This window comes from Zasmidium cellare (genome assembly GCF_010093935.1).
Source record: "Zasmidium cellare ATCC 36951 unplaced genomic scaffold M409scaffold_42, whole genome shotgun sequence".
Lineage (NCBI taxonomy): Eukaryota > Fungi > Ascomycota > Dothideomycetes > Mycosphaerellales > Mycosphaerellaceae > Zasmidium > Zasmidium cellare.
This window is the reverse complement of record NW_022986986.1, coordinates 73,328-97,034: the sequence shown is the minus strand read 5'-3', so window position 1 is coordinate 97,034 and position 23,707 is coordinate 73,328. Positions and strand designations below refer to the sequence as shown.

The 23,707-nt window shown below is 55.2% G+C and overlaps 4 protein-coding genes across 4 annotated transcripts; 1 reads left to right on the top strand and 3 right to left on the bottom strand.

Annotated features, from left to right (window-relative positions):
• Positions 1–2,244: 2,244 nt before the first annotated feature.
• On the bottom strand, positions 2,245–6,210 carry M409DRAFT_69857 (uncharacterized protein; the record flags this gene model as incomplete). The annotated part of the gene is made up of 2 exons (XM_033818471.1): positions 2,245–3,291; positions 3,361–6,210. The coding sequence occupies 2 exons, from the start codon at positions 6,208–6,210 to the stop codon at positions 2,245–2,247; spliced, it is 3,897 nt and encodes a 1,298-aa protein (XP_033662120.1).
• A 1,059-nt stretch (positions 6,211–7,269) lies between these two features.
• On the top strand, positions 7,270–10,704 carry M409DRAFT_28269 (uncharacterized protein; the record flags this gene model as incomplete). Its single annotated transcript, XM_033808955.1, has 1 exon — positions 7,270–10,704. One exon carries the CDS (start codon positions 7,270–7,272, stop codon positions 10,702–10,704), a length of 3,435 nt encoding a protein of 1,144 aa, XP_033662119.1.
• A 2,173-nt stretch (positions 10,705–12,877) lies between these two features.
• Positions 12,878–14,685, bottom strand: M409DRAFT_69855 (uncharacterized protein; the record flags this gene model as incomplete). The annotated part of the gene is made up of 2 exons (XM_033818470.1): positions 12,878–14,574; positions 14,631–14,685. The coding sequence occupies 2 exons, from the start codon at positions 14,683–14,685 to the stop codon at positions 12,878–12,880; spliced, it is 1,752 nt and encodes a 583-aa protein (XP_033662118.1).
• Positions 14,686–19,041: 4,356 nt separating this feature from the next.
• Positions 19,042–23,097, bottom strand: M409DRAFT_69854 (uncharacterized protein; the record flags this gene model as incomplete). Its single annotated transcript, XM_033818469.1, has 2 exons — positions 19,042–19,668; positions 19,699–23,097. 2 exons carry the CDS (start codon positions 23,095–23,097, stop codon positions 19,042–19,044), a joined length of 4,026 nt encoding a protein of 1,341 aa, XP_033662117.1.
• Between the last annotated feature and the right edge of the window lie 610 nt (positions 23,098–23,707).

Here is a 23,707-nt window from a genome sequence, read left to right as displayed (position 1 = left end):
GAGACGTCAACATCTTCAAAAGCCTCAGAGATCGATCAGAGAAAGTTGGCGGAGCATCAGAATGATACCAACAGCCTCCTCCATGATACATAGATCGCATAGAAGACGTGATGCGATGCTACTGATTTTGTTCGTCACGGAGGTCATGAAGCGGAGGGACTCGTGAAGCAGCGTCTGCCCATGTAAATCGAGCAACACCCCACAATGTCTCGTTATTTGACCAGACGAGCCTCTCATTGCATTCGCATAACACCAGCTGCACCCTCAACCGTCAAGTGGGCATGGAGAAGGGATAATCGTGATGCCAGGCCATTTTGTCCATCGTAAAGCTCGTGAAGCCGCCGGGCATTGAGTGTTTCGCCGAGTGCGACTCCACTTCTTGAGATCTCGAAAACCAGCAGACACGTCGTAGAGAGGATCGCAAGTGCAGCAGACGCCTCCTCATCATCAGCACGGCCACCAACGATGAATGACTTCGTTGCTCTGGCTCTACCGTTTCCGACAAGCGAGCAGACGAGCATTGCCAACAGAGCATCACTTCGAGGCTTCGCAGTTCCAACTCCCTCCTCCACCTCGATCGCGCCAACTCGTCGATTATTCCATGGTGAGCAGACCAACGATCCTTTGCCATGGTCGCCTACCCACGATAGAGTCGATGAAGTCGAGCAAGAGCAAGGGACAACACGCCTTGCGAGGTTGAGAAGAGCAGGACAGTCTTGCACAAGGAGAGGCACAAAGCATTGAGGGCCGGCAGGACGACGGGCTCAGGCTTGAGAGCCTCCGCGTCCATGGACATGGTGTTTGGTACGACAAATGACAGACAAGAGACAGGGGAAACCAGACTGCTGTGCCAGCACCTCCATTCACTCCTTGCCATCGGCCCTGCAAAGCGTCGGAGAGCGGCCATACCAACTTGCGAACCATCTGAGAGGCCACGGTCTCCTTCAGAACTTGGCAGAGATGGTGTAAAGAGCGTGGGAACAACAGGAGGGCATGTCACGGACAACAAGCCTTTGGAAGAGGCAGATACTGGACTGCGCCCAGCAACAACGGCGCATCGAGCAACGAAGGACAGAAGATGGCTCGGTCGATTCGTACACGAAGTACGGCCAGATCATCTCTCGTAGCGGAAGATCAGGGCAGAAGCGGCGGACAGCAGTAATGTCACCCTCTGCGAGACAACAAGCCACCGAGGGCGCCGGGCACAGTCTCAAGACGTCCTTCGTCGCACGTCTTATGTTTGGCGATATGTCTCTTCACGCTCGACATGGAGAGAGACTGCCGCCAGCGACGTGGATAGCTGATCTAGCCTTGTAGAGATCGAACCGTAACCCAATCCCTGAGGTCAGAAGGAAAGTCGCTGAGAGCGCCAGACTCTTTATTCCTCTCCGAAGCGATGTAGTTCACTCGATGCATCGACCTGCGAACCCTTGGGACTGATACTACGAACGACAGACTTCACCGTCGGCGGCAGGATGGCGAATAGGGAAAGAGCAGGGCTTCGGCAAAGCAGACCAGAGCATCGTGGAGGTCCGTCCGATGGCGTAGACCGAATCGAATGAGCAGGACAAAGCGAACTCGATCGAGGAGACGGGGCCGAGGGCATCTTGAAGCACAAAGAACATAGCCGGCCAACAGGCCCAACCCCTTTTTTACCGTCCTCCAGGGGTTCATATCATCGCAAAACCCAGACTATTTCTCCCGAAGAACGTAGCAGTCCGTAGCAAGAAACTCATAGACAGCCTCTTCATATCTCCTATTCTGTCCCGAAGATCTTTCCACGGGAAATACTCCACAGCTCGAACCATCATAAAAATTCCGTCGTCGTGAATGAGGCGAGCGTACTGCCGCCTCCAAAGCCGACATTTCTCGCAAGCTCGCTCCTCGCAACAGCAACACCTCCACAGCAGACCGACGACGACAACATCAACAATACCAACACCAGAACCATGAGCACGGCCGGTATTCTCACCGCCGGAGTTCTCTCGACCTTGCTGGTGCAGGTGATTGTGAACCACGGCCCTTCAACCGTGGCCGCCTTCGCCTTTGCGTGCGCCGTCTGCTGGGCACACTTCAGGGGCGTGCGATGGGCGCTCGCCATATTTGCGTTCCTCACGGCGCTGTTTATGGGGCAGGTGAGCGGTATGGTATCGAAGGTATGGTTGCATGGATTGATCATTGGAAACAGCTGCCGGTGTGGTTCGTGGTGCTTGTGGCGGTCGCGCTGCCTCTACTCGCGGCACGTTAACTGCCACCTTGGACACGCAGAGCCAATGCCTTTCGACAGCACCACTCGCTCTCTTCTGCTCGTGCCGCGCCGATCTGGGCGCGTTTCACCAAGGCTTCGAGCTGCAGGACGCCGGCCAGCAGCGGACAGAGCACGAAGTCGACCAGCCGGGCCTCCTCTCCTTCTTTCGGCGGCGACACGACTCGCTGAAGTGTCCCAGCGACAGCGAGACGTCTATCATCGCGACCAGCTTCAGACGTTCGAGGTTGTAGCTGCACGAACAAAGGACCGGAGTACTGCGCTCGGTTCGATATCTTGACACGAACACGGACAAAGGAGCCAACGGGCAAGGGCTGCTTTGTTCCACCATCACCATCTTCGACGACAAGAAGATTGACGTCGACAGGTGCAGCACGAATCAGATCCAGCGATTCTGGCGACATGGAAAGGCTTTGCATGTCAACGACGCCACTGCGTCCATCGACAGACCATCGCACTACCAGAGAGCTCAAGAAGCTCTTCTGCAACACTTCATCATCCACACCAAAGGCAGCGGCATCAGCGCCTCGCTTGGACATCAAGAATACCCGTCGAATCTCGCCAGGAGCGATAAAGCCCTGCCGATTCGAAAGCTCCAGCGAGGAGACGCCATTGTCGTCGCCATTTTCGCCACCGTGACCGCCAGAGCAGGAGTAAGAGATGGACTTTGGCCAGGCATTCCGGATGTCATAAGACACCACAAGAGCATCATCAACGATGGCCTCGGATTCTGTGACCTCAAGGTTGTGTATTTGCAAGGCAGCGTTGACTGTCATGTCGACCGGTACCGACAGCATGCGAGCATATCTGCCAGAAGTATGAGATCGAGCCGGAGTCGTCGTATTGTCCTCGTCCGCATCTGTGTCAACTGGCTGAGAGCAAAAAAAGAAGTTGGCTTGCGTTCTGGATATACCAGCTTTGCCGTGCAGCTCGAAGTCGAACTCGAGACACTCTCCCGGCGGGATCAAGTTTTTCTCAGCATCGTCTTGATCAATGACGGAGAGCCCTTTGCGAACGTTGGCATTCTGCTCTTCAGAAGAAATATCGAGCTTGGCAACTTCGCCCCCCTCAAGAGGTCGAAGTGCATCATCAACCGTCTTGATTTCAAAGACAGCCGCTGCGACAGGACTGGTATTGCGCAACAAAAGTCTGATGTGACGGTTCTCGCCCTCGAGCAGCATCAACCCAGACTCCAGGTCGGACACATTATCAAACACAAGCGTGGGCAAAGCGTCCAGCACTGTGCAATCTATAATCTCCGGGTCGACACCAAGGTTCTTCAAGTCGTGTTGTCCGTCGTCATCGGAACGCGGCGGCCGTGCTTGGAGGCCAAGTTCTTTGATCGTCATGGGAGTTTTGGCCGACCATGCCTCAGAAACAATTGGAAACACCTGAGGCACACAGCCTTGCATCTTGACACGACAGCCGGTGATCTTCGTCGGACCAGTCCGTTGAGGGGATATCATGAGTCGTATTTGTTGAAATCTGAGCGGACCGAGAGTGACAGGCTCATGATGAGAGGAGAGCGGCACGCCATCCGTAACGAGCTCCAGATTCTCAATGTCAACAGGAATGTCGAATGGATTTTGCAGAGTCACAAGGCACTCAGATGGCTCCTTATCGACGAGTACGTACGTCTTCTTGGTAGTTGCCGTCCCGGGACGGCTAGCATTTGGATCGTACAGGAGAGGATTCTTGGGATCGACAACACCATCTGCCTGGATCAATCTTTGGCGATCGATGACAGCCTTCTCGCCAATAGCTTGTTGGATTTCCACACCGCGCACCAGGAAAGGATCCCAGTACGTTGCTTGCACATCAGAAAGACCAAGGTGTCTTGATGCAGCAACAGTCTGACTGATAACGGTGGCCAAATGCATCTGCTCTTGTCTGTTGAATGCGTTGGTCGAAGACTTGAATGGAGCTGCATCGATGGCAGAGTAAGGCCCAGCAGTGCGAAGAACAGACGAAGTAAGCCATAGCACACCGAATGGCTCTGGAGACGCTTCACAGAAATTGATGAGATCGCCAAGAAGTTGAATGGTGAGGCCTTGGTTACCAAATCCTTGAGGGTTCAGGTAGATCGGCGTTTCTGATCGTCCAGGAGGTATCAGACTCGCGCCATATATGTTGACAACGTCAGCAACCAGGTCATTGATTCCACCACTTTCTTCTGATATGGCTCGAATGGTATCAGCGCCAGTGTCCAGCGAAATTGCTGCAGCAGGGTGGATGCCCATCTCAGCGGCTCCCAGTTTGCGGGCTTGGATCAGAGCTCCTGTGAGACGCACAACAAGATCTTTAATGGTGATGGCTTTCTTGCGCTCAAGGCCCAGCATTGCGTAAGAACAGACCACTCCAGAGAGGATCCGAATATGATCACTTATTGCCAAGTTATCATCTGGCGTGGGTAGAGCGAACGCCAGCATATCTGCTATGGCGATCTTCGACAGCAACTTGGCATTTCCCAGGGCTGCCGCGGGACCTGATGCTCGCAGAGGAGAGATGGTAGCATCGCTTGATGCGTACTGGCTGATGCAGATGAGTCGCAAGGCTGCTGGTGTGAGCTGGCCTTTAACCGAGCTCAGCGCTGCCAACAGCTTGGACATGCGTACGGTCGCTTCTGCATGACAGAGAAACGGAAGCTCTAGAGAACCCTCTGTAGAGCGATAGAGGCTCAGTATCAGCTTCGCCATGTCGGGAATGGCCACAGACAGACGAAAGATCTGCAGCTGTTGTTTTGTGCCTTCTGAAGCTGCTTTTGCTTCAGCGGTCAGGCGAGCTACGTTCGGGGAACTCGTTCGATCTGTGACTGGATCACATATAGAAGGCACTTGGAACTCGACCCCGGACCACGCGAGAAGCAGCATGCAAACGATCATATTCTCGAGACCTTTGGCATGCCACAAGTGATCGGAGAGCGATCGAGCTTTCGTGGTGTGTTCTACGAGCAGACGAAGAGCTTCTTTCCAATGGCCAGCCATCAAATATATGGAACCCACGACGATGCCTACTCGAGCTCTGCCTCTGATTCTGGCTTTCTCCTGCGAGGTGCTCGATCCAAAGCCTTGCACTGAGACACGATCTTGACTTGAGGCTCGCGCACTTTTGCCTTTGGGTTTCGCAGCAGCACTTTGATCGCTAGCACGGCTGTCTGGTCTTGAAATACCACTTGAAGTGCTGTTGGCACCCGGTATCTGATCGAAAGACGTCGCTGGCAAAGGCGGCACCCGTGAAGTTGGAGCGGGTGAGCCATCATCTGTCGGGCTGGAAACGCTTCCGCTTGGAGGTGGAGTGGCATGTCCTGTACTGGGTCTCTTCTCGTTTTCACGCAACGATGTGGTCCTTTGCAGACTCCGAGCTGTTTGACCAGGCGTCTGAATCGTAGGCGAGGCTTGCATTGCTTTTGCGTACGTTGTGAGCTCGACCAAGAACCGCGCCGAGACCTCGCACACTGCCTGTCTGAGAGATGGATCGTTGTCATGTTCAACATTGGCAACGTTGATTTCATTGCCTATCCTAGACGCCAGCTCATTCTCGTCCTCCTTCAGAACAATGAGTTGCCTGTGCACAACACGGGGATGCTTCTCTTTCAGATATGCCGCAGCATCTCCTAGCTCTTTTTGACTGGCCTCCTGCGTTGCATCTACTACGCCGAGCACTAGCAAAGGCTCGCGAAAAAGCTCAAAAGGCGAGAGTTGGTGCTGTTGGTCGGAGGGCGCCGCCGGGGAGAAGCGGTAAAGCAGGGAGCCTTGCGGGAAGGCTTTTGGCGAGAGGAAGAAGGCATCGTCGTCCGTTTTCTGTTGGATGTCGGCGAGTGGGATTACGCTGGCCTCTGTCTGTAATCTCTGGACGAAGCGCAGGAATTTGTCGCGCTCTATTCGACCAACTGGCAGCACCAGAGCGCGGACATGGCTGGGGGCTACCGGGGCGAAATGATCCATTGGCAGAACATGCTGGTGAAGGTCTGTCTTCAGTGCTCCTCGGAGATGGTTGTCGCGGGCTCCTGCTTCACTCTGAGCTTGTGCTGTCCTCACTCCGTCCCTCACAAGGCTCGTCGCTGGGATGTGGTGAGAAGGCAAAGTCTCAGGGCAGACCCACATGAGGTCCAGCAGCGGCCCCAGCAGGAACCGTGGAGCCCAGAGCGCAGCCGAGCGCGGCGGTCGATCCTGCCGCCCGGGCGCCTGCGTGTGCGTGCGTGCTCTGACGGCAGAGACTGCTCGTTCCTGCTTTTGCCTCCGACGATAGCGTTGCTGGTGCTGCTTATCCCGCCAGTATGCGGAGCAGCAACGACGGCTGAGACAGCAGGCTCTGTGCAAAACGAGGACGGGCAGAGCAGACGTGGGATGGATGACCATTTGTCCTCGTCAGGCGCGGCTTCGCCATGAAAACCCCATCATCCGCAGGCTCCTCGTCAAAAATCCGCCGCCCTCGATAATGCCCCCAGCGCCCGCGCACACCCCTCACATCGAACCCTTCCCGAAGGGCTGTCCATGGAGCACGATGGGCCAGGCACACCACCATGGCGGCCGTTGTCCAGCCTCAGCAGCAATGCGCCCTCGACGGCGCCGTCCAGCAGGTACGTTGTGCTGCTCTTCGTTAGAACTACCCCAGACTGCACGTCACCCATGCTGCCCTTGACGTGCGTGCGTGACTGTAGCTTTCGCATGAGCCTTGGTCTTGGGACCAGGCACCTTTTTATTAGAAAAGGGCGGCCGTGGATGATCGATGGCGTGCATTTGTTGAACTTGGAGGACGGGTGCACAAAATCGTTGCACGGCGAGGATGGGTGCGGTGTTGTCGGGTTGCGTCTCCTGATGGCCCTCCATGTCTGGCGCGGCTTTTGAGGTGGCAGTAAATTCGATAGTCTTTCAGGACACTCGTTGAAGAAATTCGATTGCTTCCACGCTTCCAAAGCCAACCACCGCTCTGACATCCATCACAGTGCAACTTTGTTCCCCAAACACGCTTCTGTCCACATCGTTGCCAACCCGTCCTCCATCATGGAGACTGTCTCCAGCAGAGACATCGCTCCCTACGAGCCCTTCATCTGCGAGCGCTTGACCAGAGAGATTACCCTCGCCGACCCGTCCAGGCTCCTCGCCGCGCAGAGTCCGCTGTCAACGTCAACGCAACCTGCTCTTTCCTCTCTCCTTCAGGAGGCAGCGACAACGATCCAGTTCCATGCCAAGTGGTTCACACCTACCGGATTGACCACCCTGCTGCAGACGGCACTCGGCATAGCCAGCCGCTCCTCCTCCACCGCCGACCTGTACGCGGCCCTGAACCTGATCGATACCATCGGAACCTACTCGGTGCTGCCAACACTTCCTCCGGCAGTCAGCTTCATCTCCTACTGCTATTATCAAGGCACCCGCTCCAACCGACACAGACGTCTCACCCAATATGCCTGGTCCGTTGCCCTCCACATATTAGAGTCTCACCTCGGCGGACAGTTCGGCGGTGCCCTGCTAGACACCATCACGGACGACGACCTCCTCCGCTCAAAGTTCAAGCTCGCAGCCTGTGTCGGTGCTCTCATGATAACGACGGACAAGCTGCTCTCCAAAGACGAGGACGAGGACGCGAACCAGCAGCCCAGCATGCATCAACCGACCATGCACCCAACGCAGCTCCTTCACGGCATGCGCAAAGCCGTCGCCGTCGAGACAAACCACATACTCTCTGAACAAGTCACTATCATGCTGGCAAGCATGCTGCAAAGCGACTCCATAACCGCTGAGATCGAGGTAGACGGTAGCTGGGACCAATGGATAGATCTACTTGAACGTTGCATTCAGGGGACAGGAGACAGAGCTGCACTTGATCGACTCTTCAACGGCCTCCAGAAAAGCGTGTCCAAGTTTGAAGCACGTCACCAACCGCGACTGGCAGAACTGTTCGTCGAGGCGAGGAGACCACTACCAGAAGAATTATCCTCCCAGCTTTTGGTACCATGGCAACGCGCACTTATCTTGCAAGAGGACACTGTATGGACGACAGGTTTTCGCAGCGTACTAGGAAAACTTTGCGACTCCACATTCTACCTCAAAGAGCTGGATGCCTTCATCGACACCAGTGTGTCTGCCTTCTTTCAGACGGAAAACTTCGTATCAAGACGAGACTTTGTCTTTACACTACGAACTCTCATTCTCGATCCAGGAACTGCACAGCCAGTCATCGACATCCTCGCCAAGGGGATTGTCAAGATATTCATGTACAAGACGCAAAAGGAGAAGTGGGAAGCACAGAGAAACTGGCTCTTTCCGATACTCTGCGAGATAGCGGAGTACAACTTGGAGGCGACACAGCTGCTTCTGAGAATCCGCGCAGACGAGGCCGGCGAAGGATACCTTGAGCCGATCGCGACACAAGACTCACACCTTACAAAGCCCATACGAGAGAGTAACTCGAGCAACTCGTCCAGCCTTTACGGTCTGACGTCCCTGTCTTTCGATTCCTGGGTAGACGTTATTCGGGATACGATCATCGGCAAATGCATGCGCTGGGACGTCTACAACGCACATCTCGTACTCCTGGCAGATCAAATACGAAATCATGCTCTCTGGCGCGAGAGATACTCGCACATCTCCATCCTCTGCCACTACCTTTGCGATACTCTGAAGCAAGAAGACTTTATCGAGCCACCAAAGGAGACCGGACTTGGCAAATCCTATGTGATTGAGAAACTTCTCCAAATTTTGACGGCGATGATCAGCTACCATAGCCAGCTCTCACGCCAGACCGTCAAGACCGCGATCGTCACCATCATCAACGTCGCAGGCTCGCGAGAACACACAGTCAGCATTCACTGTGTGCACGCACTTTCGATATGCTGCTTCGAATTGCCAGAGCTGATGGCCGGCTACATGGAAGTGATCATCAGCAAGATGACGCGAATGGTCACGCAGAGAAATCTTGCCCTTTACGTTTTGGAATTCCTCGCCAGTTTATCTCGATTCTCAAACCTGCAGAACCGGCTTCGCCGAGACGACTTCAAGCGAATCTTTGGCGTATGTCACAGCTATCTTTCGTCCATTCGCAGTAGTACTGCACTCGAACGAAAGCGTACACCAACCAGCGAGCAGAGTGCAGGTAGAAGCAGCAGCTCCAGTGAAGACATGGCACCATACGTCTACGCCCTGACACACCATGTCATAACGTTCTGGTACATGGCACTCAAGCGAGACGATCGGCATGGGTTGAAAGAGTACATCACCAGCTGTTTGAGATACACCGACATTGACGGAAAAGAGCACATTGAAGACCAAGGACTGGTCACGATTGATTTGATGGACCGTGTAGATGCAGAGGAGGGAATCACAGCACCTTCCGAAAAAGTTTTTGACGAAAGCGACGGCCGAATCATCACACGCCACCGCATGACGGGGCTACTTCTCATCACCACCGAAACCTCCCTCCGAACTGGCAAGACCATTGTCACCATCCGCCGACCTTCAGGCACGGCTCAACGCACCATCTCCACGCACCGCAGACATGACAGTGCTCTCGCTGCAGGCATTGAAGACCGCACAGCATCTGTCACGGTGGAGAGCGACCTGCAAGACTACATCACCGTCTTCCCAGATGACATTACCGGCCGCACATACGGCAAAGTGGCCATCCCTCGCCCATCGTCTGCTCTGGGCTCCATTGAAATCCTCAGCCTGCCAGAAGAAGACGCATCTGTAGCCCGCGCGATCCACTACTTCGACTTCACGCCAGCCCTCGACACCCACAAGGCGGGCATCATCTACGTCGGGGAGGAGCAGACGAGCGAAGACGAGATTTTGCTGAACCAGTCAGGCTCTCCAGACTACAGAGAGTTCCTCGAGGACATGGGCTCGGTACGGCGGCTCAAAGGAGCCACATTCAACACGCAAGGGCTGGACCGCGCAGACGACAACGACGGCGCCTACACGATCGTCTGGAACAACGAGGTGACGGAGCTGGTGTACCACGTCACCACGCTCATGCCCAGCGACGCCCACGACGACAAGCAGACCGTCATCAACAAGAAGCGCCACATCGGCAACGACTATGTGAACATAGTCTTCAACAACTCCGGTCGCCCCTTCCGCTTCGACACCTTCCCGTCGGCCTTCAACCGCGTCTACGTGGTCATCTCCCCCTCGGAGCGCACGTCCTTTGTGCAGGCGCGCGAGATCACCGCCGCCAAGGACAAGAAGGCGCGCTTCTACAATGTGCACGTGCTCACCCGGGCCGGCTACCCCAACCTCTCGTCGGCGGGTGAGGTGAAGGTGGTGTCGGGCGCCTGCCTGGGTGGGTACGTGCGCAACCTGGCGCTGAACGCGTGCGTCTTCTCGAAGATGTGGGAGGCGGGGGGTGAGGGGGAGTATCCCTCTTCTTGGCGGCAGAGGCTGCAGATGATCCGGCGGCTGTACGAGCAGCACCGCCCCAAGTGGGCGCATGAATGAGTGAATAGACACCACCAAAAGTTTTTTGTTTTTGATTGTTACTTCTCTCCACTTTCTCCGCTGTCTCTATTCTTTCAATACCTTGATCGATGGCGTGGACAGATACGATATTCTGGGAATAGTGGTTAAGAGAACCATCCTGACCTGTAGTTTACTCAACAAGATAGGGGCATTCACCTCCTACGCTCAGCAGCCTCTCCAGGTCCACAGAAGTCACTCAAGTGAGGCTTCTCCTCGCGTTCACTTCTCCCAGATATCTCCATCATCTCAACTCTCTCGGTAGCCCTCTCAGCAGCATGGACAGACATATCATCCTGGGGATACTTGTCGAGAGAACTATCCCCACCTCTGAACAACACGATAATATGAGGGCTTTCACCGGCTACGCTCTGCAGCGCTTCGCAGCCGTATCAGGACAACAGCTTACATCCAAGTGAGAACACTCATCGGGGTCATTTCTCCCACCTATCCCCGTCCCCTCAAATCCCCCAATAACCCCTTCGACAGCACAGCCATCCATCTCATCCCGGGGATACACCCCAAGAAAAACCCTCCTCACCTCCAAACATCACACCAAAATGCCGGCTTCCACATCCAGCGCTTCCTATCCGCCCTGACGTACCAGAAACTCACTCAAGTGAAGTGCTTGCTCATAGAATTTGTTTCGTGAATACATATCCCAATCCCTATCCCGTACATATCCCTACACATCCCATTCCAGGCTCCCCTCAACGGCGGGCAGCTTTCAAGGCTTAAACTCCCCATCCTCCTCCTGATCATCCGGTCCCCCATCAGCGACCGTATCAGCAGTGCTTAGACCGCCTTCTTTACTATACATCAGAACAGAATACGTTAGCACAGACACCACTTATAGTCACCACTCTACTCAACCCAACCCGATCGGTCGGTCGAGTATGCAAAAGAGAAGAAAAAGTCAGGACATACTCAGTCCCCCCAACCCCCGAATTCTTATTCCCCACATGACCCTCTTTCTTATTCTCCTTCATGCCATAGTTGGGGATGTCGTTTTTGAGCTGGGCGGCGGATTCGGTCGTCTCCTCACTTTTCGAAGAAAAAGGTCATTAGCATGAGGTTGGGTTCGAAGGGGACGAGCTGGTGGGAGTGAGGTGGTTAAGGGGGAGTGACGAACTGATCTTTCTTGGGAGGCATGATTGCTGTTTCGTTGTATCTTCTTTCAAACTTGGTTAAATCAAGTGGATCTACTCACAACTCGTCGATAATGGGTAACACAAACACCTACATATATATACCTACAAACTACGCAGCCACACACCTCTCACTCTCCTCTCCCTTCCCAATGACGGCATAGCCACAACCCCTCGATCTGCCAGATCCAGATCCAGCCACGAGCATCACCCATCACATGCCCACATGCACCTACCTCCCAAGCCAACAGGCGTCGTCTCCCCAGGAGTGTGTGGGTTGTAAGAAGTACGCCAATCGTCGATGCCCTGCCGTAAACCGGTTTACCACAGCGCGCCAATGACGCATTGCCTCGAATAGGTTTGAGCTTTCAAGTGCTGGTGGACCCTCTTCACATGATCCTTCGAAGACTACACCACCATCTTTGGAGTCGGGACAGTTTTGCTTTGCTTTTCGCCAAACGTATGAATTTCGTCATCTTAAAAACTTATAGATACCGGACCTGGCAGCTTTCGCTCTTTCTTGCTCAGCTTTCTTCGGTCCATGGCTTACGTACAAGTCCCTCTGCCCTGCCAAGTTGTCTCAACATTCGGGTCCTCGGTACATGTTGTTGGTCGGTTGTGTCTGAAGCATATCGTAAAGGTCATAAGAAAATGCCGAACAGCGTAGGAGGGTGGATAGTGATGATGTCTTCCTCCTCTTTTTTTCATTTCCTCTCATTTCGTCTTCGAGCCCCTTTCCGCCTCTTCGTCCCCCTCCTTCAAAACACGCAAGGAAATACAAGTAGATTAGGCTTAAATCCACCAGCCCATATGAGATATTGCGACCAGAAAGGACTCCAAACCCTGACCCTGACAAAAGAGACTTTTGCGCCACGCGAAAACGCTTCATCACACGCCAACAGCGCCGTACATTCAATCAGTCGTTCACCGTCCTGTTACCGCCCATGAATTTTCGTGTGCTGAAACTTATGTCACAAGAAGCTGGATTGCATGACTTTGCCTCCGCATCATGCGTTGTGCCCTGGAAGAGCACGCTGGATTTCTCTGCCATCGGCACGTCGGTATTGCATGCCCATGCTGCTGGGGTCTAGCTCGCCGCCAGTGTTGTCATCGTCGTCAGCAGCAGATAGGGATGGGATTGATGTGATGCTCTCTGCATGGCCGTATGTGTTTGGTCGTGCGCCTTGTCTCAGTGGGCCGTTCTGGTGTCTATCACTAAACACGTTGCCATAGCTACGCTTGTGCGTATCGTAAGGTGTTTGCGCGTTGCCATAGTAGGAGTTCTGTGGACCCGTCGAACTTGGTGAAGAGGCTTCGATCTTGTCGCCGATTCCCAGGGTGGTGTTGAGTGGCGGAAGATCCCAGCGTGTACCGGACTGAGATGGAGTGGAGCCGGTAGTTTGTGCTGGGGGATGGACAGGTTCCGGGGGCGCAGGGCGGTTGGCGTACGGTTGCATGGATGAGTACGAGTGCTGTGAGTGTTGCGATGGTGGCTGCGACGGTGGTTGCGGGTAAGTGGGTGGTTGGTACGTGTGGGGAGCGTGCTGAGCGTAGCCAACTTGAGGAGCAGCAACGGGAGGAGGCGTGTCCTGAGTGGAATGCCGACGGTAATCCGTGTTCGAGTAGTCGATGCTTTGACGCGGTGCCTGCGAAACCGGCTCATAGCTGCCGTTGGGTGCGCTGTACCGATGGTTCGCAGCAGGAGCAGGAGCTGGTTGATAGTTGCTGTAGTAGTTCTGCTGTGCCGGCGGTTGCACTGGTGGTGGAGCCGCGTAGCTCTGGTGTTGATACTGCGGCGGTGGCGGTTGCATGGGTGCCTGAGGTTGAGTGTATTGGTTCTGCTGGTATTGCTGGCCTGGCGAAGGTCCGTACGAGGTCTGGGCATATCCATTCTGCGGCGTGTGCGGTGCGGTTCCGTAGTGCGAGGATGGTGGGTTGAAAGCCTGGCCCATCTCTTGCAGCGAAGGACGGCGTGAAATCGAGGTCCCGGCAGAGTGGTGGCTGGCATTGCTGGCTGACCGTGGACGAGGGACTGGCTCCATAAATCCATGTGATGTCTGCATGACGGGGTACACGTTAGGATCCGGAGTGTTGGACGCTCTGGCGCGAGCTGCAGCAGTTTCTTCTTCATAGTCATCCCAGTCTTTGCCATCGGACTTGTGGTCACGTCTCCTCATGCGCACATCACGTCGGATACGAACACGACAACCCTGCTCGGCAACCATACGGCTCAACGAGGTGCTCTCACTCAAGCCTGGGAACTTCTTCGCACTGTAGACATGGAATGGCTCCGATTTCACTTCCAAACGGTGGGTCACGTGGGAGCTGTCATCTGCGGCATTGGGCTGGCCGACATCCTCAGTCTTGTCGTGGTCCTTGGGCTGTTTCAGCTCCTCGAACAGGCTGAAGCTGAGGCGATATCGACCTTCATGTCTCACAGAAAGATCCGGGAAAATGAAGTAGCCAGCAGGTGAAGGGCGATCCAAATACACCATGCCGGCCACAGGAGTGCCGGTCAGAACTGGAGGAGTTTGCCTTTCCTGGGGAACACGACCGTGGGCCATTGAGCGGGCTGATTCCAGCGTTGCGAAGAGAAAGTAATTGCCGTGCATGGTAAACGTAATGTCCTCCTCGGCTTTCTCACCTTGGAAGATCTTGAGTTCGACGATTGGAGGCGGATCCACTGGGCGGCGGTCTGCCGATGCTGTGGGAAACGCATGAGCCATGGCCATGATTTCTTCAATTCAGGGAATCACTTACATTTCGCACCTTGGCCACAAGCGCGTGCACGTTGCGGCTGCTGCAGCACGGTCATGGTGTAGGTGATGATGCGGCCATCGACGGTGCTCCGAGAATGTCCGTAGAGCGGTGCTCCAGGCGGGCCATGCGGTCCATGATGGAAGGCGGGGATGGGAGAGTCAATGGGTGGTACCGTGGCGGTGGTGAGGGTGCTCGCGCTGGGCGAGGTTAGCTAGCTAACAGGCGGGCAGCAACAAGGTCGCGGCAGTGTTGGTGCTAAGAAGGCAAGAGATTGGGTTGGGAATCGAAGGTGAATCCGTTCCGGCGTGTTGGAGGTGAGCCGTAGATCTGGGAACGTGGATTGCGACCCCGGAAGCGCGGCGATGCAAGGGGAGGCTCAGCAGCGACGAGCAGCGGATTGTCGCAGGCGCGAGTGGCAGCAGCAGAGGCGCTCGGAGACTGTCTGCGTGCGTGTGCAGGCGGTAGTGGCGGCGGTGACACCGGGCAGAGAATGGAGGAGTAGCTGCAGCAGAGGGCGATGCGGTCGACTCGGGTCAGTCAGGTCAGGTCAGGCCAGGTCTGGTCTGGTCGTCGGAATGCAGCTGTCTGTGGTCGGCCCAGGCGGACGGAAGAGCGAGATCTGCTCGGGCAATTCGCTGCGGCGGTTCGTATGTGCTGCTTTGTCCAACAGCAATAGCGACGCGAGTGCCGCCCAGTGTGTTGTTGTCGACGACGCGGTGGGAGGTGGAAGCGACGAAGGAAGCCTGGTGGAGGAGGAGAAGAGATGCAGCACCAGCCAGCACCAGCGCCAGCACGGGCGGACTCCCACCAAAGCCAAAGAGCGACGACGGGACGCTTGGGCGTGAGTTCGCACTAGGCTCGGCCAGGATCTAGCGCCCTCTCGGCAGGCTATCCTTGCTCATCAATGCCCCACACCTGGCTCCTCCCGCCTCGCCTGCGCGATCCATTCGGGCGTTGGCGCTGCCGCTCACTGCACCTCCGCCGGGCAGCGTCCACACGCAGGCACGCACGCAGCAAATCTGATGGACGGCGCCGCGCAAACTCTGCCCCCACGAGAGCTGCCGTCAAGCTTCAGCGTAACGCGTGCCAGTCTCGCGCAATTCGCTGTGCCAGCGACGCCTCGAGCCGACATCCGTGGACCACCCATCCGCCAAGGCCAGCCCTCAATTCCAGCTGACCTCACTTGGGACGCGATCCTGACACTCTATCGCCCTCCACCGCGGCGGCAGCGAGTATTGCGTCGTGGAATTCGCCCTTGAAACGCCTGCTATGCTGCGAGGGCGGATGGCAGGTCGGGCATCCCATGACCTGAACCGCACCACGAGCCCGGGACGATGGCCCACCACCACGCTGCCGTCCATTAAATTCAAGCGCGGCCTGGCCCGCCCAATCTCCAACGCCTCTCCTGCATCTGAGACATTCGCGTGCGCTCGCATCTCTACCGTCGACACACCTCCTGCCCCCACGCCTTCTTCCCCTCACAGCACGTCGTGCTGCGCTGCGGCTACGTCGGACATCTCTCGCTTGCTCCGGCGACGGCAACCTGATGCCAATGGACGCCCCTGCCAATGCTGCCCGCAGACAGCGCCGCCGACCCCAGGCGGGCATCCATACCGTCGTTTCGCGGATCCAGCCGGTCGGACGCACCACCAGCCCAGCTTGAACCAATATTTGCTATCAAGGCAACACCTCCGATCGACCATTCAACCATTCGGCGATTTAAACACCAACTAGGCAAGGCGCGACCCATTTCCAACACTACCTCATCACACTCCGCTCCACCTCCCACCACACCCACCCATTGTTTGTGCTGGCACCCATGCGCCCTCTTGCACAAGTATGCAACCGCCAGCGACCCCGAATGCACCTCCGCCCCTGTCCTTGCCAGGCCCCTGCCATGTTACACGATTCACTCTCGCCATCCCTGACTTGCACTCTCGAGTAATGCGGCATTCGCTTCGGTCAACAATCAATCAACTCACCCGCGAGCGTCTTTGACTAAGACCTGCCTGCCTGTCGCTCCCAACGGCGGTGCCTACGGATTCATATAGAAAACGTGACCTATCTCCTCACTCTGACATCCATGTGGCAAACACCCTTCCATGGTACGCGTCTGCGCCTCCGACGCGTGCGACTCGAACGGCGACAGCCAACGAAACGCCTCACGGCACCATCCGCCCACGGATTGCTGTGTTTGCAAGCCTTGGACCTGGAGCTGTCAAAAACCGCTTCGCTGCATTACTGCGATCCACCACGCAGCAGGCCTGCCTGTCCACCATTCCCGCCATGTCACCACTCGGCGCGACTGAGAGCCTGTCCTCTCGCCACCCCGTTTCATCATCACTACACACCTGCGCGGTGAGCGAGTGTGGATGCAGGACGAACGACTGCCCATGATGATGAAGTCCGGGAAACATGCTGCAAGCCCGTCGTATCCCGTCCTCCTGGTCACCCGACAGCGGCTGCGCTAGAAACTGCTCAAACAGCAGAAAAGGGTCACCTGCAGTTCCACCCTTTCTGTCATTCGAACAGCGGGTGACGATGAATGTTGAAAGTCACAACTCCACATCTACGAAAGGGCTATAATCTACCTTTTATTAGTATGGTCCTCCTCCTGCTGCCTTATTACAACACAGTAAACTTCGATATCCCACCCAGTGATCGAACGATCGCTTATTGCTCCTTCGTCTTCGTTACACCGCAGCGGGAAGCGCTGACGCCACCGTACTACGCACAAAACGCAGCAACGGTGCATCGGCAGGAAAAGCGAGCCCTCGAACAAAGAAAACGACCTTCTTACCGCCGCCGCAAGTAGGTGTCGTCTCCAGCGCAAAAGATGCCATCCTAGCCAACGAAAACTCCTTTCACATCCAGCCATTCTAACCAGCAAGGTGTGTCGAGTGAATGACTGTGGCTTGTCGCAGAACTGACCGACTCTACATATCCAAACGGCATGGTCCTCGTATTCTTGCATGCCTTTGTCAGAAAGAAGCACATGCAGGCGGACCTTTTCGATCTGATGAAAGAAAGCCGGACATATCCATACGAAGAGGCATGCATGCATCTCATCATCTTTCGATGGCAAAACACAATTCTCACAAAAGAGAACACACTTCCCCCTCATCACAAAAGGGCTATGTGCTGGCACGACTCATTTCTCGAGGAAATACCTTCCCCATGACAGTTTCCCATGAGACGGACCTTGCGCTTGTCATACGTACGGTTGATGAAGTTCTCATCAAGCAAGCCCCGAATGCACCTCCTTCTGAAAACGGGAGCGTGCTTTACGTCTTGGAAGCACATTGGGCATCAAAGGTTGGACAAAACGAAGACGTAGGTGCACAGAAAGTCACTTTCTTCTCTTTCTCTTGTTCTTTCTGCCGTTACATCTCTTCCTCCCTCTGATTTCGACTGGGAGTCGTATCTTCTATGAGCTGATCATGACAATCATGTCGACTTTCTACTTCTATAATTGGGAGAGAATACATGGAACGATCACAACACGAACGGTCGCCCCAAGTAAATACCACACAGAATCCTCACCTATGCACATCACACCCAACTCACAAAGTCCCAAATGCATACCGGCAAGCATTGAATGCCCAGCATACCTCACTCTCGAGGTATCATTTGAACGAGCTCGATGGTCAATCATCACAACCCCTTTTTCAAACCCCCTTCCACTACGCACACCCTACACACCCTACAAGTTTCTTATCTCAGAGAAAAAGAAGAAAGTATCATCACATACTATCCGTGTCCATCAACAACAAGCTATATCCATATCCATCTCCATAATATCCACATCACAGTTTCATCTTCATCTTCTGCACACATAGACTAATTTGACCCTCCGACTCAGACAAGAAAGCAATACAAAGACCACCCGATATCCCCATCCCAGTCCCCGCCGACGGTGACGCTGACGCTGGATGCAGCCTCCCCCAAAAGTGACGCTCGCAAGATTATAACGATGTACCCAACCCAAACCCAGCCCCATCCCATTCACCAAGGCATCCATTCCATTCATATGGGTATAAACACAAACCACAACAACACCCAGTAGAAACACCTTGCGCAATATACCCGACTTTTTATTCGGTAGAAAACGCCAAAGGTGAAGAAAAATGTGAACAAGCCTCCCTTCCTCCCAATCATCCACAGTTTTTGATTATAAAGGATATAAGTATTCGTCATCGTCGTCGTGAATTTGGCTGGGGACATGTATATTGCTTCAACAGCTTGCCTTCCGCCCTTAGGGACGCGGTTTGCCGTTCAAGCAACCATCGACGCCGTTGGTGGTGCCGTAGATGATGTTTCGCTCGTCATGACCCGCGCCGAGAGAACCGGCAGAACGTGTTGCATAGCGACGGAGGCGAGGATGGCGAATACCGGCATCTGCATGTCATCGTCAGCTGGTGAGGTCACCCTGGTTGTTGGTAAACGCGCGCACGAGACTCACCCAAAGCCACGACGGCATGACCGCCCCGTCGGTCTTGTTCGGGGCGTGATTAGCTGAATAGTAGCTCGCCTCTTCTCCATCGAACATTGCCGCGCACTTCTCATCCGCAATAGCGTCCACCACCGCGGACTTCATACCATCATCCTGGCTTTCTTGCGTCGGCTTCCGATCCGGGAAAATATCGTAGTATGCCGGCGGCGCGCTGCTCTCTGTCGGTGCCGAAGCTGGACTTTCACTCGAGGCTGAGAAGAAGTCCCAGAAGTGATGACGAGTCAGCGGGAGCTGCTGATGCTGTGAAGCAAGAGGTGGTTGGTGTGGGCGTTCCGTGGCAGAAGGTGCCGACTTGCCGGGAACCAAAGAGCTGAGCCTTCTACAGTCGGTCAAGTTCGGGAGAGGAGGGAGCTGGAAGTGTGGCATGTTCCAGTGCAGCGTCTCTTGGAAGTGGTGGATCTGCGCCGCGAGTGCGTCTCGCCATGCGGCCATTGCGGCGTACGGGAAGAGTGGTGCTGTATCGTCGATTGATGGAGGTATGTCCTCCTCGATGAAGGACCTGGTACTTGGGCGTCGCGAGGTCGGCTGAGATGGATCTTGTTCGCTGCCTTCCACCTCAGACTCGTAGAACGAGGCGCTGGCGATGTCCCAAGACGCTCTCGATGATGCGGTTGAGCCATAGCTCAAGCGTGTCTGCAATGAAGGCCGTGAGTGTCGACGTCGTTGAGTGCTCTCAAGTACGCATATCAATTCATTCCGAACCTCGGACGGAGCCAGGTCGATTGCAGTGTAACCCTTCAAGTTCCTGACACTCGCATCAGCACCTCTCGTGAGAAGCAGCTGAAAGATTTCGACTTGACCATGCAGCGCTGCATGCATAAGGGGAGTAAAGCCAGCGTGATCTCTCTCCTCGACACTAGCACCACAACCAAGCAGTGCTGACACCACTCGATGCATTCCAGACGAGCAGGCAAGAGACAACATGTTGGCGGCAAATCCAGGCTGACAAGACTCCCCATTAGCCTCCATCATCTCGAGCTCCTTCAGAATCGTCTCCTCGTTATCCATATTGCTCGCCATTCGATGCGAAGCAGGATACCCTTGATGAAGTCCAGCGGGGTTCATTCTAGACTGCACAAAGCTGGCAGCGCTCTTCTGAGCAAGAGTCTGCCAGTGATCAACACTACCCAGATGTTGTTCACTCAAGAACTTCAGCGCTGCCATCATCATCTCTTCTTGGTCTGACGTGGTCGTGTATCGGTAAATCGTAGGACTAGCCGGCTTCGGCCATCGAGTCTGCCCAGGAGGTGGTACCAACGTAAGGCTTACCGGCCCTGGCCGACCAGAAGGGGCAATGGCAATGAGTGCGTTCGGATTGACAAATGTAGTGTTGGCAAGATTGGGATAGTCGCCAAACTGGACTGACATGCCCATGACGAAGTTCTCCCCGAAGATGGCAACCTCAGTACCACCCGAAGCAGGTCCCTCCCTGGGTGTAATCCTCGTGATACACGGATACGGGCCGTGTGATTCGTGACCGCCAGATCCAGGCATGGTATGACCTCCATACATCTGTTGCTGTGGTCTACCAGATATCGAGTTCGTTGGGGTCTGTATGGGCTGCTGAGGCTGTTGTTGACGAGCATATGCCGCCATGTTAGCTCTGCTTTGCTGCTGCACAGGTGACGCAGCCCGGCTAGGTACTGCAGACGACGGATGGGAGAAGTACGCCTGGTTCGTGCGCATCTGTGAGAGGTCCACCGGTTGACTGAAGTTGAAGGGTCCGTTCTCGTTTGCCGGCGTTGATGGTCCGCTGTTGTAGTAATGTGCAGGGCCGTTGTTACTAGGGATAGTCATGTACGACTGATTGACCTGATTGGGGAACGTGGCGGTTGATGGCGAGAACTGTGAGCTCATCGACACGGCGGAAGGCATGTTGGATGAGGGCGGTTGGCTCGTGTCTACCCGTGGAGTCATGGCCAACGTACTCGGCACCTTTCTATGGGAGAACTGGGCAGACTTTCGTTTCTTGTTCGGACCTGCTTGTCCAGCATTGGTAGGCGATCCAGGCCTGGAAAGGCTCGTCGGAGTCATCGTAGCCGATGTAGTTTGAGACGCATATCCAGACCCAGGCAGTTGATGGACGTGGCTGTGAGGATTGAATGCTGCTCCTCCATACGCCAGAGCTTGAAGATTTCCTGCCGAACGAGACGAAGGGAACGGTTGAGCGTGCTGCGCCATATCCACCATCGACTGTGACATGGGCAACCCATTCGACGAGAGGAATCCAGGGGCTGTCTGGTAGAAGCTCTCGCTGGGGACAGCGGTGGAAAAGCTTTGCGGATGCGTCTTGTGGTCGTCGGTAATGAGAATCGAATCGGATATTTGCTGAGCGATCACAACTCCTTGTTGGTCTTTGAGTGTGAAGATGACCTGAAATCCCTCCTTCTCGCTTTGATGCCGGCAGTAGCATGCAATTCGCATGGCAGCAGACACTTGGAGACTGCCGTCAGGAGGCACATATTGCTCGCCTTCAACCGGAATGGCGCCCTCACGAGGAGGATATTGCATCTCAGGCGGCTTGAAAGGCAGATACTCGTTAGAGTTGAAGACCACCACACGCTCCGTCTCAAATCTTTCCCAGTGCTGCTGCTCTTCCTCCCTCTTCGTCTTCTTTCTCCCAGCTCGCTTTCTTTCTCGCTGTATGCAATTCGTGCAAATTCTGACCTCGCCTCCATTCGCAGGTCTGTCAGCCTCCTCAACATTCTTGGGATCGTTCTTCTCATCATCCCCAGTCGATCGAGCCAGCTCTGCTCGATGCTGAATCTCCTCATTATTCGCCGCAGCCGCTTTCTGCAGCGCCTTCTCCTTGAGCTGTGAGTTGTGCATCGCAGACGTACACACAAGCATCGTATGGAGCTCCAGAACCTTGGACTTTTCGAATTCATCTTTCGCCAGTAGCTTTGACTTTGCAATCGTATGAAGAGGTAGATGAAGATGCTCTATTCCAGGAGGCGGTTTCTCAAGTGTCATGATGACATTGATCTGAGTCTCAACGCGGGACTTGGTTGAGATGGGGGCAATGTGAAGAGGCGATTTACCAAGAGGTGGTGCGGTGCCTCTGTTCGAAACCCCAGGAGTTCCTCCATTCGCGCCAGGAGATGGGGTGAAGGTCATGGCTCCGGGCGAAGTAAGCTGATTCGCGAAATCACCAGGCCACGCAGGGTTCTGATTCATCAGTTGGGCATTCCACGCTTGGTTGTTAAACGTGTCTGGACTATCTGACGATGGCGTCGAGAAGATGGCGTTCGGTGAGGCCTGGTTGAACATCATATTCGTGGTAGCTGGCGACTGGTCGCGTGATGTATTCATCGAGAACATGCCCGGATCAATAGTCTGGACCGGAGAAGCCTTCGCAAAGTGAGCAGCACCCGCCGCCGCGGGCATGTTCATGCGTGTATCCAGCGACATGGCGTTGTTGAATTCCCCGGTCTGGATAGGACTCGAAGCTGCGCTCGCGAAGTCGAACTGAGACATGGTGCTGTCCCCGTGGCTCAAGCTCTGCTCCAGCGACAGTTTGTGCATGGGTTGTGAGAAATGATCATAACTCTTCACCTGATGTGCGTCTGACATGTGCATCTTGGTATCCTCTTGCTTGACCTTGCCGTTCCTCCTGCCCACTTCCGTGACCGGATCTGACACTGGGGATTCGGACTCATTCGTCTTTCTCTTTCTTCTGCTCGACGTATCTGAGGACGAATCTTGACTCGAACTCTCCGCAGACGCAGAGACTTGAGCGCCTGCGCCAGCGGAGACTTCGGGGCCGGACTTGGAGGGGGTTCGCATGGCGTAGGTCATGGGGGATTCGCCGTACGCGTCCACGTTGGTAAAGGCATCAAACGCGGTGTTCTCGAAGGTCGGGTCGTGCATCGAGTCCTCGAACTGAGACGTCTCGTTGAACATGTCGTTCCAGCTCGGGGCTCCGGTCCCCATGGGGGTGCCCCTCGAGTCCATCGTGGGCCCGCGCGGCTCAGCTTAGGCGTCGGCGAGGGTCCGGGGGATTCTGTCGCGATTCGCAGTCGACGACGCGGTGGCAGACGGGGAGGGCGGTGCGCGATCGGGGAGTCTCACGGCCTTGCAGTGCAGTTGGCAAGACGGGAGACTCCGCAAGCCACCCAGCAGTGCCTTTTCAAGATCCTTCTAACGGCTGCATAGGGTATATAAGACGGAAATTCCTGCGCGGACGGTGGGCGACGGTAATCGGTGGGTGACTGTGGTAGTGGGCTGGATGACCTCGTGGCGAGCGGTCGATACCTAAGGTAGACGACGACCTAGCACACGGCTACAACCTTCTTGGATGAGCGGGGCGGTACAATGTACCTGGGTCTTGGCGCTGGAAATGTATGTATGGATCCGTCCTGAAGTCCTTGGGAATCTGAAGTAGGAATAACAGTATGGCCCAGCTACGGCGTGCGAGTGTCGTCCAGCGAGGTCGGCTAGCGATCCCATGGATTGCGACTTGGACGTTCCTCTTCCTTCCCCACAAAGCCAGAGGTGGTCCCTGGTCTGCCTACTGTGCTAGGTCGAAGCTCGCCAACAAGAGATGGCTACATCAATCTACCAC